This window comes from Molothrus aeneus, chromosome Z (assembly GCF_037042795.1).
Source record: "Molothrus aeneus isolate 106 chromosome Z, BPBGC_Maene_1.0, whole genome shotgun sequence".
Classification (NCBI taxonomy): Eukaryota; Metazoa; Chordata; class Aves; order Passeriformes; family Icteridae; genus Molothrus; species Molothrus aeneus.
Window position 1 is genome coordinate 7,519,940 of NC_089680.1, and position 14,336 is coordinate 7,534,275.

At 43.8% G+C, this 14,336-nt stretch overlaps 1 protein-coding gene across 2 annotated transcripts in view; it reads right to left on the minus strand.

The window, feature by feature from the left end:
• Window positions 1-14,336, minus strand: part of FAM219A (family with sequence similarity 219 member A) — an 85,091-nt gene that overhangs the window by 1,947 nt on the left and 68,808 nt on the right. For both annotated transcript variants that reach the window (XM_066568756.1, XM_066568755.1), the window contains exons 3-5: window positions 4,947-5,049; window positions 968-1,048; window positions 584-638 (exon numbers count right to left, since the gene is read on the minus strand). In XM_066568756.1, coding sequence (XP_066424853.1) covers window positions 584-638; window positions 968-1,048; window positions 4,947-5,049 — 239 coding nt within the window. The remainder of the gene's footprint in view (window positions 1-583; window positions 639-967; window positions 1,049-4,946; window positions 5,050-14,336) is intronic.

Genomic DNA, 14,336 nt, shown 5'->3' on the forward strand with positions numbered 1-14,336 from the left:
CAGTAGCCAGAGGCTTCTTACAAGAGGCTGAGCAATATATTCATGAGAGAGTACAAGAATTTACTCAGAAACAATGCAGAGGGACTAACAAGCCTGAACTTCCTGCCTTTTCTCTTTGAAAGGGCAAGAGTTCATATCTGCAAGTCCTCCCTGGAATTTCTGCTTGCTCCAAGTAAACACACACTGGGTGACCCTGACCACTCCCGTAACTGGAAATCACAGCACACCCTCAGATCCTGTATTTGTGTCCTTGGCATGCATACAGTTGCTGAGCTGCCATGGCAGTCAAGATGATGCTTTTGCACCTCATGGGTCACTGCAGGACTAGGCAGAATGAAGGAAAGTTTGAGTGAAAACAAAGGTAGCTGTGAAAACTGTTGATGGGCAGATCTCTGTGTCATCACCAGGGAAGAAAGCAACGTGACACAGTTTCTGCCATGGCCCCTTCCAGACTCACGGAGTCTATACCACTACTAAATTTGTTGTGTGGCCATTTCTGCCTGTGCAAGGACTCTATAAGCTATTTCTGGCTGCTCTGTTACTTGTATTCATGGCAAGGATGGCAGGAGAGAGTATAACTCACCTCAGCTGATGAGTATCCCGAGGAGGAATATCTGGACATATCGAAGTCATCATCACTGCAGGGAAGTACAAGTACAGTGAAGAAGGAATTAGTTAGATGAGACCTGTACTCCCCACTTAGTTCTATCTTTCTTGTGCCATGAAACTGTTCTTGAGGCACAGAGAAGTTACATCAAGGGAGCCTGTAGAGCAGCTTTCATCTGTGACCCTCAGATCTCTCCATCACAGTGCTCTTTTCTCACAGCTCTTCTCCCTTGTTCTTACACAGAGACCCACCATGGCACAGGTCAGAGGGAACAGTGGAGGGAAGAATGTGAGTGCTGCCCTCTGGCATGAAAACCCACTTAAGCTGTCATGTATATCATGTTTTTAACCTCTTGCATACCTGTCTGTATCCAGGGCTACCAGGGGCTTTTCATCTGGACTCTGGTCTAGCGACGAGTAGCCCTTGTTGGGAACGACGAGCCTGAAATAATTAAATGTTGTCCATTAACCACACAGTAAACCTCAGAACCACACACTGCCTAGGGTAAAGCTGTATGATAGTTAGCTTTCCCCATTCCACTTCTTTGCAAGCCCCCACTTATTGGTGAAGATGTTTAAATGGGTGCAATTCAGAGGGAGCAAGATGAGTCTCTGGGTAGCCTACAGTGGTTTCACAGGGATTAACACTGGGCATGCCCTAGGAACATACCCTTTCCTGGAAGGAAAAAAAAAACCATTGGGACATTCTGTACTTCATTCTGGTAAACCTGTTTGGCTAGCACTGCCTGTCATATCAGATTGCTTATTTTTTTGTTGCTTGTTTTTTTCCTGGCAAGGGTACCTGACACCAGCAGTAAGTACATAGGAGAAGGAGGCTAGGGGAAGCCAGAGGCTAGAGTGATCCCAATATTCTGCTGTTGGACATCAGGGATATTATGTGGTGCCTCTTTCTGAATCCCTATCCAGGCCTCTGGCAACACAACACCTCTGAGGTCTCAGTACTAGATTTAGTAATATTAGAAACCCAAGCTGGTGTGCCCAGCATAAGAAACCAGTCAGACCAGCATTTTTTAAATTCCATTTTTTTGCAATGACTTTCAGTTAATCAGAAATTTTACAAAGGCTGAGGATGACTCTGCACCTTTAACTGTCTGGGAGAGTTTGTGAAATGGAGTGCAGGCTTCAGAACTTCTAGGATAAGGAAAATGTGTTAATACAATGATATCTTGTTCACAATGGAGTCCTTTCATCCAAAAAAAAGCAAAAATAATTTGGTTCACAATTAAAAGAAGATTAACTAAACCCAGCAAATGGAGTAGAATTCTTTGTTCAGCAAGTAAGAACCATAGGAGTGACAAAAATCTTTTTTGATAAGTTAAGTCAGGTTTTCTCCAAAGTGGTCATTAACAACATGATACACAATGATGCTCCACTAAGAGTTTAAGAAATATAAATCTAAATATGATAATCCATCTCATCCATGCTCCAGCTACTCTCTAACTACCTGAAATGTTTTTCTGCTTCTGAACAGATAATTGCAGCAAGCCATTAACAATTTTAGAAATAAGAAGTCCTGGCAAGCACAGTCAGTGCTCAGGCTCAGGAAGAGTAAGAGTAAGTAATATATCAAATCCTATAACAAAGCAGATATATAGGTTCACAATTAGTTATATTTTCTTACTGTGTTCACTGACACATAAATTAAATAAATTAATTTAAAACCTGACACAGAATTTCCAAACTGCTGCACCAGGGGGACTGGAGAAAATGGGATCCACTTGCAAAATTCAGTAGCCCTTCTCACAGAAGCAGGACTGTCCTTCTGCTCCTGAGGTATGAAGACAGGAAGTCAAGAAACAAAGATGTCTGGAACTGAAGCTGAGATTTGGCAGCACAAGTTTGCCCATACAGATATCAGAAGTACTGACTCCCACTTTCACTCTCCAGTTTTCCAGTCCCTGCTCCATATATACTCACTGACAGTTGTTATTAAATCATCAGTGAACAAAGCACTCTCAGGTGATCTAGGAGGAGAACACTGTGGTGATATTTACTTGATGAAAAAACCCCCACTACATCTTCTTCTTGATAAGTGTCTTTTTTCTTAATAATAAAAAACTTTAATTTAACTGCCCAGACAAAAATTGTTATAGTGTCTCTGCCCCTGATTTAAGTATTTCCCTCACATCCTGATTGTCCTTATCTTCACTTCCCACTGTCCTTGGAATAAAGTCAGGTAGTGGTGGTAGCTGCTTTTGTCTGCAGCTGCCCTGGTATAAGCTTCTTTGTCTTTGTGTTTTTGCTCACTTGAAGCCACACAGGTTGGACCATAATGTCCAAGTTTAGGTTACCCTGAGTAGACTGTAGCACCCAGCTGTGTTCAAGTGGTGTGGATGGTGTTGTGGGCTCTGTCTACACTCATAGGAAGAGCATCACCCCTACCTCGTTTCACATTTAATTTGATTTTAGGGAGACTGAGAGTGTTATGGATCCAATTACTCTCATCTGTAAGGCTGGCTGCACCCTTGTCCCAGAAGAGGACTGAATGGTGAAGGCAACCTTGTACTAGAGGCTGGATGTCAGAAATCCACAGGGATAATACAAAATAACAGAGGCTTTGGGGAAGAAAGGAGGAGGTGGAGTAGAGAGTAGGAGAGGCAAAGTACAAAGGAAAACATTTGATGAGAAGAGCAGAACTGTCAAAAAGGGGGAAATGGTTTTAGCTTAATTCTCCTGCAGAGACCTGAGGAAGCCGACAGTTCAGACTTAAAAAATAATCTGGAAATTTTGCAGTGTGTCCTCCTGGAATATATCCCATTATATTGTTACCCTGTGAAAACCTGCTTGAACAGGCTTGTGGCATTTCTGCCTTGCTGGTGTTGCCCTGTCAGTGGCAAGACAGACTGAAGCATGTAGAGGTGCCCAGATGTCCCTAAGTGAAATAAAACTGAGCTGGCAGTTTGAAATCTTTTGTCAATAGGTGTCACTGCTCCTCTCCTTCCATTGGCAGCTTGGAAACAACAATCTCTCCATGGAAAATTTGCTCTTGTTACAGGTAGATACTTTTATTTATCCCACCTTCTCTCCTTTATTATCTTCCTCCACTAATTTCAGTGTTTCTAAACCTCTCAAGCAGCAAATCTGCTACCATTCCTCTCAGAATGCTAGCTTGCAGCCTACTGCCAAAAGAAAACAAGTTTTTCCAGAATGTATTTGGAAGATAAGGAGGACCAGTGGGCATGGAAAACCCAGCTGAGCACAGTTCCTGAATTTTTTGCTGCCATGAAGGATCTGGCTCTTTTATATGGCTTCAACACCTGAACACAGAGAGGAAGCAATGCAGCATATTCCCCATATGTATTTCAGGGGCTTACAACTAAAAGTTGGCAAGGTCCTGTCAGGATTTATGACTAATATTTTGGGTCTGGGGAATTAGTGTGAACAAGAAATCTCATCTTTCAGATGCATTTCATATAGAGAGGCTCTGACCTGCAGATCCTATTCTACTTAATATATGGTAATCCAGGTAACTTTCCCATTCACCAGTAAACATCCAGCATTCCCCAGATTCCTCCATCATTTTAAGTGAGGTCCTCCACTAAAACCTGCCACCTTTCTAGCAGCATGCAAAGCATGCAATCCTGTGGGCTCATGGGGTTTCCTCCCTTCTGAACATAGGTAAGTAATACATTGGTGTACTGAAGTCTGCACGGACAAAAAATAAAAATACTCTAAAAGAAAATATTTAGCTCATAAGTATAAATGTCTTTGTTTACAGCACATTGTAGTACTGCCTAATGCTCTCTGACAGAGCTCTTCCAAAGCACCTCCAGCAAAGTGTGACTGTGCTGTTCCAAGGGTAGAGAAGGTGTATAGAAAATCACACAGAGACTGATTATTTACAAGCCTTCATTATCTGTCAGTAGCAGAACAGGTCACCATCAAAAAGGAGCAATGGAACTTACAGTGACAAAGGCAACCAAGGCAGAATTAAGCACTAAACTAGTCCATGTTTCATGAAGAAGCACAGCTCCTCTCCCACTGGCAGGATTAGGTCTCAGTACTAACTCAGTACTAAATTACTCAGATCCTGCAGGATGGCTCTATCAATCCCTTGATTTTAACCTGGCTGGGCTGCCTCTGCCTTCTATAGGCTGCACTACCCCTGGTCCTGGGCTCAAGTGTCCTTGCATCTTCCCAGGGGCTGGGATGCAATACAGCACAGAGCATTTGGGCCTGCCAGCTCCAGGAAGGGCCATCACTGCTCTTGCAGTGTGGCTGGCAGCAGGCAAATGCAATGAACACTGTCCCTGACCACCCCAGGACCATTAGGGACTGCAGCTCAGAGCACAACTGTGAGTACTCTTCCAGTCCTTTACCTTGTTCGTGCCATCACATTGTTCTTCTTGGGCTGCTGATTAACTGGGCTTCCCATGTTGCCATTCTTCAGGGACCCCTTCCGAGCCAGCTCCCTCTGCTTCTCTGCACAGGAGATAGGAATGGGAAAAGCAAAATTAGAGCAGCAGCCTAGCTGGCCACCATAAGAAGAAACCCAGATCTGGTAGTGGCAAAAGGCACAGCAGAATTAACAGCAAAGGACATGAGCTCGCCACCTCTTATGAAGGGATGCTGCAAAGGCCAGATGAACCATGTCCCACTTTCTCCAAGGTCACCAGGGACTAAAATTAATCTATCTTCAATCACAGCAGCATTTTGACAGGAACACACTAAAATCTGGGTCTCCAAGACCCATAAGGTCTTGGAGCTTCTGGATGAAACCCAGCTGAGGCAGACAACAGGCACAGATCTTTTGCCTGTCTGCAGCTAGTTGCTGCATGGACCCCAATACCATGCTGTACTAATAAGACTCTGCTTCTAGCAGGGATGGGAACCCAGGCATGTATATAAACTGATTTTAAATTTTCTGATTGAAAGTCCTTCCTTGTCTCTTGTGGAAGATCAGTTGTGTTGTGTTGTGTGACAGTGTTCACAGGGGTTTTCAGATGAGGGAAGAGATGAGGATTTGACTCCATGTTTCAGAAGGCTTGATTTAATATTTTATTATATATACTACATTAAAACTATACTAAAAGAATAGAAGAAAAAGTTCTCATCAGAAGGCTAGGCTAATAATAGAAAAGCAAGAATGATAACAAAGGTTTGTGGCTTGGACACTGTGTCCAAGCCAGCTGGGCTGTGATTGGCCGTCAACTCCAAACATCCACATGAGACCAGTCACAGACCCGCCTGTTGCATTCCACAGCAGCAGATAATCATTGTTTACATTCTGTCCCTGAGGCCTCCCAGCTTCTCAGGAAGAAAAAATCCCAAGAAAAAGATTTTCATAAAAGGATGTCTGCGACAGTGTTGAGTTACCAGCTAGTCACAAAAGTTGAGCTAACTGCCCCAGCCTCATTGTGCAACAGCAGGCAAGGCTTGTAGGAAAAGCTGAGCATGGGGCCAGTAAGGCAGGAATGAGAACAGCTAAAAAAATTCTCCAGTGTGTGAGAAAATGCTGGAAACTACTTTTGTGGCATGCCTGAATAACAGGTGTAACAGACTGCTTGCTGAAGAATCTGAATAGTGAATTTGTTTTGCTTCAACGTCTCCTGCAATGTGAATTCTGTTGTTGGGTTGTGTTTTTTTCTGCAGATTTTATTTCCACTCAGAGAGAAGAGCAGCTTTTCTCACTTGTGGAAAAACAGCATGCTTCTATAGTGTGCAAGTTCAAGGTGAGCCAACACTTTCCCTTCCTCACAAGTCAGAGCAGGGGGACACACATCCAAGGCTCTCTTTCTTGAGGGAGAAATAAACAGCAGGGATAGACGTTGTTATGATGGGGAACATGGAGACAAGAATACATACACTTGCAAACCATACCCAGCTTGCTCCTGCTGACAGCAGAGGTGAATAAATGCACTTGGAACTTGGCAGGAAAAGGATTGGATTAATAACTCACTCTGGCTTGAGCAACTTGAGAGACTGGTTTAGGATTGAAATCAAAACCTTAAATCAGAGTAATTTCTCAGTATGGAACTTGGAAATGCATTGTTAACCTCTGTCTCCAGAATAAAAGGCTGATATTTTGCAGGCCACATGAATTTTGCTGTTCAGAGAGAGATAAAGCAAGACTATGAAGGCAAGTAACTACAACACGAAATAGAACCTGATTTCCACTCATCTCCATCAGAAGCTCCAGTGCTGACCACAAAGACACAGCACTGAGACAAGCTGCCAATGCTTTATGATGCTGATGAAATGGTTACAGGGGGCTGAATACACTGTGAGTGCAGGTGTGATGGCTCAGGGGCAATCATCAGCAGGGCTGAAACCTTCTGGCATTTCACTAATTTTCCAGACAGAAGGTTCCTTCAAGAAGCAGGATAGAGCAGAGAAGGTTGGGAAGGCATGAAGCAGTTTGTGTTTGCCTTTGACATTACAAAACATGTTCAATTAGGAATCTGAAGATCCTGTCTGATGATTAGCAGGATCACTGTGTTGGGTGATGCATTTAGTTGATGTGCAAATTTTTGGTAATGGAGAGTTGCACAGGTGACCTAGTTCTGTGAGAAGCTTCTAGATGTTTCCCTGTGTCTAACAGAGCCAATGCTACCAGGCTCCTAGACAGACCTGCTGCTGGGCATGGCTGGGCTCATTAGCAACAGTGGTAGAGAGTCTGGGATAACACAATTAGGAAAGGGGGGAAAATCCTACAAACTGCAGCCAGACAGAAGAGTGAGGGTGTGTCAGAAATAACCCTGCAGATACCCAGTTCAGTACAGAAGCAGGAAGAGGAGCTGCTCCAGGTACCAGAACAGATTCCCCTGCAGCCCATGGTGAGGTACCCCTGCAGCCCATGGAGGTCCATAAGGGACCAGGTGGGTGCCTGAAAGAGGCTGTGACCCTGTGGAAAAACCATGTTGTTTCTGTGTTTTCACTCCTTTGTCCAGATGAGTAATAGAAAAGCTTTGATTGGCTCCTGCTGTCCAGCCAGGGTCACCCAACCACAGATAATCTACTCATCTCCATGCTTGAGTGAAGCAAAGCAGCAGTTTTCTGTTTCAGTGGAGAACTTGGAGAATACAGACAGCTTTGCTGTCAGTCTGACCCACGGGGGAATTTGGCTGCACTGGTTCCACTTCAGCTAGTCCTGGATGTTGTGTCAGAAGAACACGTGGAGCACGTGAGTGTGTGTGTGTGTGTGTGTGTATGTGAGGAGGGGGTCCAGGATCCTTCTGACACCCCTATACTGCTCTGAACAGCATGAGGAACAGCCTTTTGTCTGAATCTGCCAACCACATCACATCTTGCTCCTCCTTTGTTGTTCACCTTGTCACTTCATCTTTGAGACACTCTGTCCCTTATGACATAAAAATCATTTAAGAGAATATGCATCTGCTTAAAGAATAAACCATTGCTTTCCTGCTAGCCCCACACTAGCCTGTGCTGCTCGTTGACTCCATCTGTGTCATTCACCATCTGCTCCAAGTGCTGCTTCAAAGTAAGCTCTGCTGCTGACAAGACAACAGCCAAGCAGACTATGGAGCATTCAGTGAGGCAGGGATAACAGCTAAGTAAAAAGTAGCAAAGGAAATGCATGCTGCAGACACAATCAGCACCACGAGTGGCCCAGCCTTGTGTCCTGCCTGGCAGTGGTCTCCTATTATAGTTGCCTGCAAAATTAATAAGAAGGTGCCCCAGCATGCCAAACACTCAGCAAACTGTCCCTGTCCCAGTATTCACTCACCTGATCCAGGATATGTCAGAGGGTGGATGGACAGACAACTGCATGCTCACAAGTGACACACATCCACACAGAGAGCCTCTTTAGGGAGAGTCAAGAGGGGGCTGAATTCTCCCCTTATCATGGGAACACCTACTTCCCTAATGAATGATTTCAAGCACTGCTTGAGATGATTTAGTGCAATCTAAAATGGTTACCTGTTCAACTGGCAGGGTGTGTCTAGCTGGTTTATGATGAGAGAAAATAGTAATGGAGCATGGGAAGCAGAATGAACTTAACATGAATGTGTCTAAACTAAAAATCAGACTTGAAGGAATCCTTAAAATTATTTCTCTGGTTTCAGCATTTAAACAAAATCATAATCAGTTTTAATAATACTTCCAAGATTTTTTAATAAATTAAATGCTGAACAGTTTGTTTGGAGCATGTTGCTATATAGGGGTGGCGTTGGTTTTGCCTACTGTCTTCCCCAAAGGAGAAATGCCAAAAGTAGTCATATGCTTGAGTCTCCTGCAGAACTGCTCCTTTTGTGACATGAGGCAAAGCAGACAATGCAGGAATCTGGTGAACATCACGCTGTACTATGCTGAAGAGATATTTGAAGAATCAGACACCCCAAATCCGCATTTTCCATTTGTCCCAAGATAGTGGGTGAGTCTGGCTATGATCAGACATGGTGGGTGGAGAGTGGTTTAGGATGCCATTGTCACACTGTCACTGTGCTTGACTACCTGCAGCCCCCTCAGCTGAGGCAGCCTGACTGGCACAAACACTCTTTTATGGCAGATGAGTCTGATTTGCCTCTTTTGCACTGGGGGGTGGAACAAGCAGATGCTGACTGCTCCAGTCTCTTTGCTGAGAGCTGCTGGCTGGACGTCAGTAACTCAACTGCTTGTGAACCTGCCTGACTAGGAGAAGATGGAGCTATGGGGACAGTGCAGTGTGGACCCATGGGATTTGCTGAAGTGGCAAGACAAAGAGAAATTAATCCAGTGTGACAGAACTGTATTTTTTCATTTTCAAGGTTGATGAGATGGGATTTTGCGATGTATTTCTTTCTCTGTCCCCCACAGTCAGCTAAATTGTTTCTGAGGCTGCGGACTCTGATTCCCTGATGAATTCTAATTTCTCAAGTAAGCTGAGAATTTAAATCACACTCAATGAAATTAATACGTCTGCTCAAATTCTGCTGAATGATGAACAGATTCATGAGCAAATTAAAGGAGAAAGAATGAAATGCTGTCTACAGCTTCTTCAAGCCCAAGTCTTGATTTCAGTTCACTTGCATCGCTTAGCTGAGGGACATTAGCATGAATCTAGGTAACACAGAAATCTTCTCTATCTTTCACCTCTGACAGACAGTATTTGTCAGTGAGGACTGTGTCACTGCATGGAGAGGATTTCAGGGTACATACATAAATTTGGGCTTTGCCTGCAGGCTGCACGGAAAGGAAGGTATAAGGAAGTTGTGTGCTAAGACCATGCTGATCCCAGTGCTCCCTGGTGTGTAAGTATGACCATGTGGCCATAACCATCAGCGTTAGTGCAGCTGATGGCTGTGCCTACCTGCACTGAAAAAAAAAGGCAAAAGAAAAGTGATTTTTACTAAACAGGTGTAGCAGAAACAAAAAGGACCTATCTGTGGCCAGACCCTATGGTGAACATGGGGACTGAAGTTTCAAGCTGATACAGGCCAGGCATCAGCAGTGATTACTCAGGACAGGGCATCTGAATAAGCATATTGTTTCACTGGTTTCAGAAAAGCCTGTTCAGATAGCAAGGGTCAGACAGCTATGTCACCCAACTTCCAACCTGGGTCAGACATGGTATTCTTAGCTGAACCATATTATTTTTCTGACCCAGACAAACTTGGGGAAAATAGTGAACTATTTTCTAGTTTCTAACTTCAGCTGGTTAGAAAGAACCAGTGTATCAACCTGTTTTCCAAGGTCCCTCTAGGACCAGGTTTTAAAGATCAAATAGCAGCATTTCCATATGTTCTGTTTATCTGGCTGCTGCTCTGTGCCTTTGGCATGGCTGAGAACTGGTACAAACAGCAGTGGGGTGGGAGTGGTTCTAAGCTCCCTTCAGCTCCCAAGAAGACCTGATCTAGAACTGGTAAAGGACCTAGGGACTACAAAGCTAATGTCTGTATCTGCTGTTGAAGGATGCAGCCCTTAACTTCCTGCATGGGAGCTACTATCAGCAGCAGCCAGTGCACTGCATGCACAGCAGGGCAGAGCTCATTCTGAGGTAATGCTCAGGAGAATGCTCCCTGTGCAAGTTACTGAGAGGTTTCCGAGGGCCTGGGTGATGTTATTTTGTGCTTCCCTTCAGAAAACATGCACCAAAACATCACACTATTCTTTAGCACAGAGGAGAACATATAAAGGAGTGCTCCAGTCCCAGCCAAAGCTATCATCTATGTAAACCACACATCTCCAAAAGTAGCTTTATGTTCCCAGCAGCATGTCCTCATTCCCTAGCCATGCTATCCCAGCCCCACAGCTCATGTTTCTGACTCTGATTATGGGAAGGAATGGCTTCTCTGCTTCTACCCACTATTTGGCTTAGCCCCAGAAGAGAGCAGGTAATTTCCTGCAAGGAAAACCTCATGGCTGTACACTTTGTAAAAACAAAACAAAACAAAACAAAACAACACTATTTTGAACACACAGAGCATTTTACCTCTTCATGGCTTAATACAATAGTGAATAATCTTTGTAAAATAGTAAATTGTGTTTTACTGCTGGTAGAAACGACATAACTGTTTTAGCTTAAAGCCATGTAGAGGATCTGTGGCAGCAGGGGAGCAGAGAACCACGATTCCTGCTCCCAGCCCTCTGCTCGAGCTGTCTCTGCAGCCATTTTATGCAGACAGGTTGCGAGTGCGTAGCATCAGGCAGCAATTAATATCTCTTCATCTTTCAACACCTTTCTGTACTGATTTCTAAGGCATCTATTGTCGCAGCTCCTACCTCACAAGGGCATTTATTTTGTTCTCATTCAGCATGTGCCTTTTCACTTAATTTTAAAGGATTGAGATTTTTATTCCTAATGGCTGCAAAATATTGGATAGAAGGATTTCATTTATCACTGTCAAAACTGGAATATATGAACAGCACTGGTGATATTTAAATGTATTTTTTTTCCCCATTTTCCACATTTACCTTCAGAGAGGGACTTATATGGTATTTTCAATTACTTTTCAAAGAATATTTTACCTGCCAGCCAGAAGAACAAAGTTAGACATCTGGGGAAGCATTTGCATCCTGACAAGCACAGCTAAAAATTTTCTGTTTACAAACTGATCTCTAAAAGACCTAATCCATAAAACTGAGCTATGCTCTCTTTTAAGGTATTTCAAAGGGACAAAGAGAATTAATTTACTTCTCCTGGGGAGAACTTCTACAAATACCCCCTCATTATTTTTACTCAACTGAACACATGTTTAAGTCAAAGCCATTTGCTTGACCTTGCTAAATGGCATGACAGACAAAAACAAAGGGGGAAAAAAACCAAAAAAGGGACACTTTTAAGAACAATTTAGCACTCTTCATTTAAATAATTCAATTCATTTAAAACATCACTTATGCTATAGGCACAATCTAGAGACACACAGACGTAATATTAGTGCCTACATAACATTTATTATGAGTTCTGATGTTCTGTGAAGAAGCATTAAGGTTACTGGTGCATGTACTAAATGTGATGTGTATTCAGAAGAGTAGTAGTATAAACTTGCTTAGCTGAATATTCACAGCATTTGGTTACACAGGATGTCATCACACAGTGTCTGTTTGTATTAAAAAACACTTTTAATATAGTCTGACATCAGTAGGCTTGAACTGCATAGATACTTAGTCAAATGTCCACCCTTTCATGCCAAAGATTGGTCTATGGGAGAGCACATGTGTTATACTGCCTACATAAACCACAGATTTAAAATAATAATAAAAAATAATTAAAATATTTTAATATGTTGTCACTGTGAAAGCTTTCACTGACTGGCAGATAGCCCTGCTTGGAATGACTTATTGAATTCCATCAGTAGGCAAAACAAATAAAGCCCTAAGTGACAATGCCACAAGTAGCACAGGAGCTTAGAAGGGACTCACAGCCTGCTGATTCCAGCATTGTGCTTGGAAAGGACTCTTAGTATTTTCTTTTACCAGGACTGAACTGCAGCTGACAGTACAAGCCATGTTTCTGGCTTTATTTAGCAGCAAAAATGTTGTGTATTTGGTTTCCATGAACCTATGTACTTCAAACAAAATTCTGTATTTTCTGTCTAGTAAGATGAAAGCAGATGAAGACAGGTAACTAGGCTGGTTAACATGACTGTTTTCTTCCCTGGAAAAGGTAAAGAAAGAGAGTCAATAGTGAGCAGAGTATTGGCAGGGCATGTCACCCTCCAATTACTCTGCTCCCCAGAAGGGACTTTCAGGCATTGTTTCACTGGAAGAATTGTCTGTTTACTATGAAACTCTACAGGATAACAGGATATGCACAGCTCAGGGTGCCTCTTCCTGCTATTCAATTAGTGAACTGCAGTCCTGGGTACTTGGCTCAGCTGGAGCTGTCCCACACAGCAGCCTGCTCCCCTAACAGGATTACTGACCTGATCCCTCCTCCGAGGGACTGCCACAGTCTGGAAATTTGACACACGGCCTCAAAGCTCAATTAGTTATTTAATAAGTTTATGATTAACCAATCTGCTGATTAAGCTTTCATTAATTAGGTTGGTGGGAATTCTGTTTCAGAGGGATGGTGGACTCTATTGTCTCGGAGCAGGGTTGGAGAGCCCTTGTGTTTTTCATGCCCTGACATATCTCTTTACTGCTCCAGAAATAACTGCAAAAGCAGATGGAGACAGGTAACTAGGCTGGTTAACATGACTGTTTTCTTCCCTGGAAAAAGGTAAAGAGAGTCAATAGTAAGCAGAATATTGGCAGGGCATGTCACTTCCAATTACTCTGCTGCCCAGAGGGGGACTTGGGTGGCACCTGGGCCTGCTGCCAGATCACTGGGGCATGGTGACCCTTGGGGACAGCTCAGTATTGTGGCCTGGTTGTTACACCTGGAGCGGTTCAAAGGCTTCTGCTCCTCTCTTCCCCTCTCTTCTGAAGTCTTGCAGATGTAAGGAGGCAGGCAGGGTTTATCTAGGGCAGCTGGAGACCTTACAAGTACAGTTTCAAAGGGCCTGGTCTGTCATTTTGGTATTTTGATTGGGGTGGGTGGTTCACTTCAGAGAGGAGTCGGAACCCTTTCCTCTTTCTCTTTCTTTAGAGAGAGTTTAGAGAAAGCTCATGGCTTCATCTCTGGCTTTGTTCTGTGGTCTATGCTGTGACGGATGGGGCTCAGTAGATGCTGCAACCTGCTCCCTGTAGGGTGCCTTGGCTGAGAGGGCAGGGTGCTGCCACCTTCCTTCTTCAGGCTGGCCCCTGCTGTGGTAGAGAAAACAGGACTGGGCTCAGGGATTATCCCAAACTATCACAAATTATTACATCTTTTCCCATCCGCAAGGGATGCTCTGTCTTCTTTCTTAGGCAAAGCTGGTATCAGTTGGTGTTAGACAGCAGAGGATGGCAAAGGGGATGGCAATCAACTGTTTCATGTTCCTTAATGTCCTCATGTTACAGGTGCAAGGCTGAGGGTTTGGCAGCTGCTTTCTCCTTACACCACTCAAAAGGATTGGTGACAAAACACAGCCATGCTTCTAAGTGGCAGAGGGAAACAGGACTGGCCAGAGAAAACTCATGTCCCTGCTGAAATCCCTGAGAAAGAGTCTTGAAAGACAAGATGAAAGACAAAATTCTGGCTGTAGCAGCTTTAAGAGCTGCAGGAGAGGAAGCAGAGCAGGGGTGGGGGATGACAGATGCCACCTCTACTGCAGAGCCCTGCAGCTGGAAATCAGACATGTGCACTGCTGAGCTGCAGCCTCAGTCAAAGTGGCTTGGAGAGCTCAAAGGGGCTCAAGGAAAGCCTGACTCATGCTGAAGAAAGCAATAATGTGCTGGGAAAG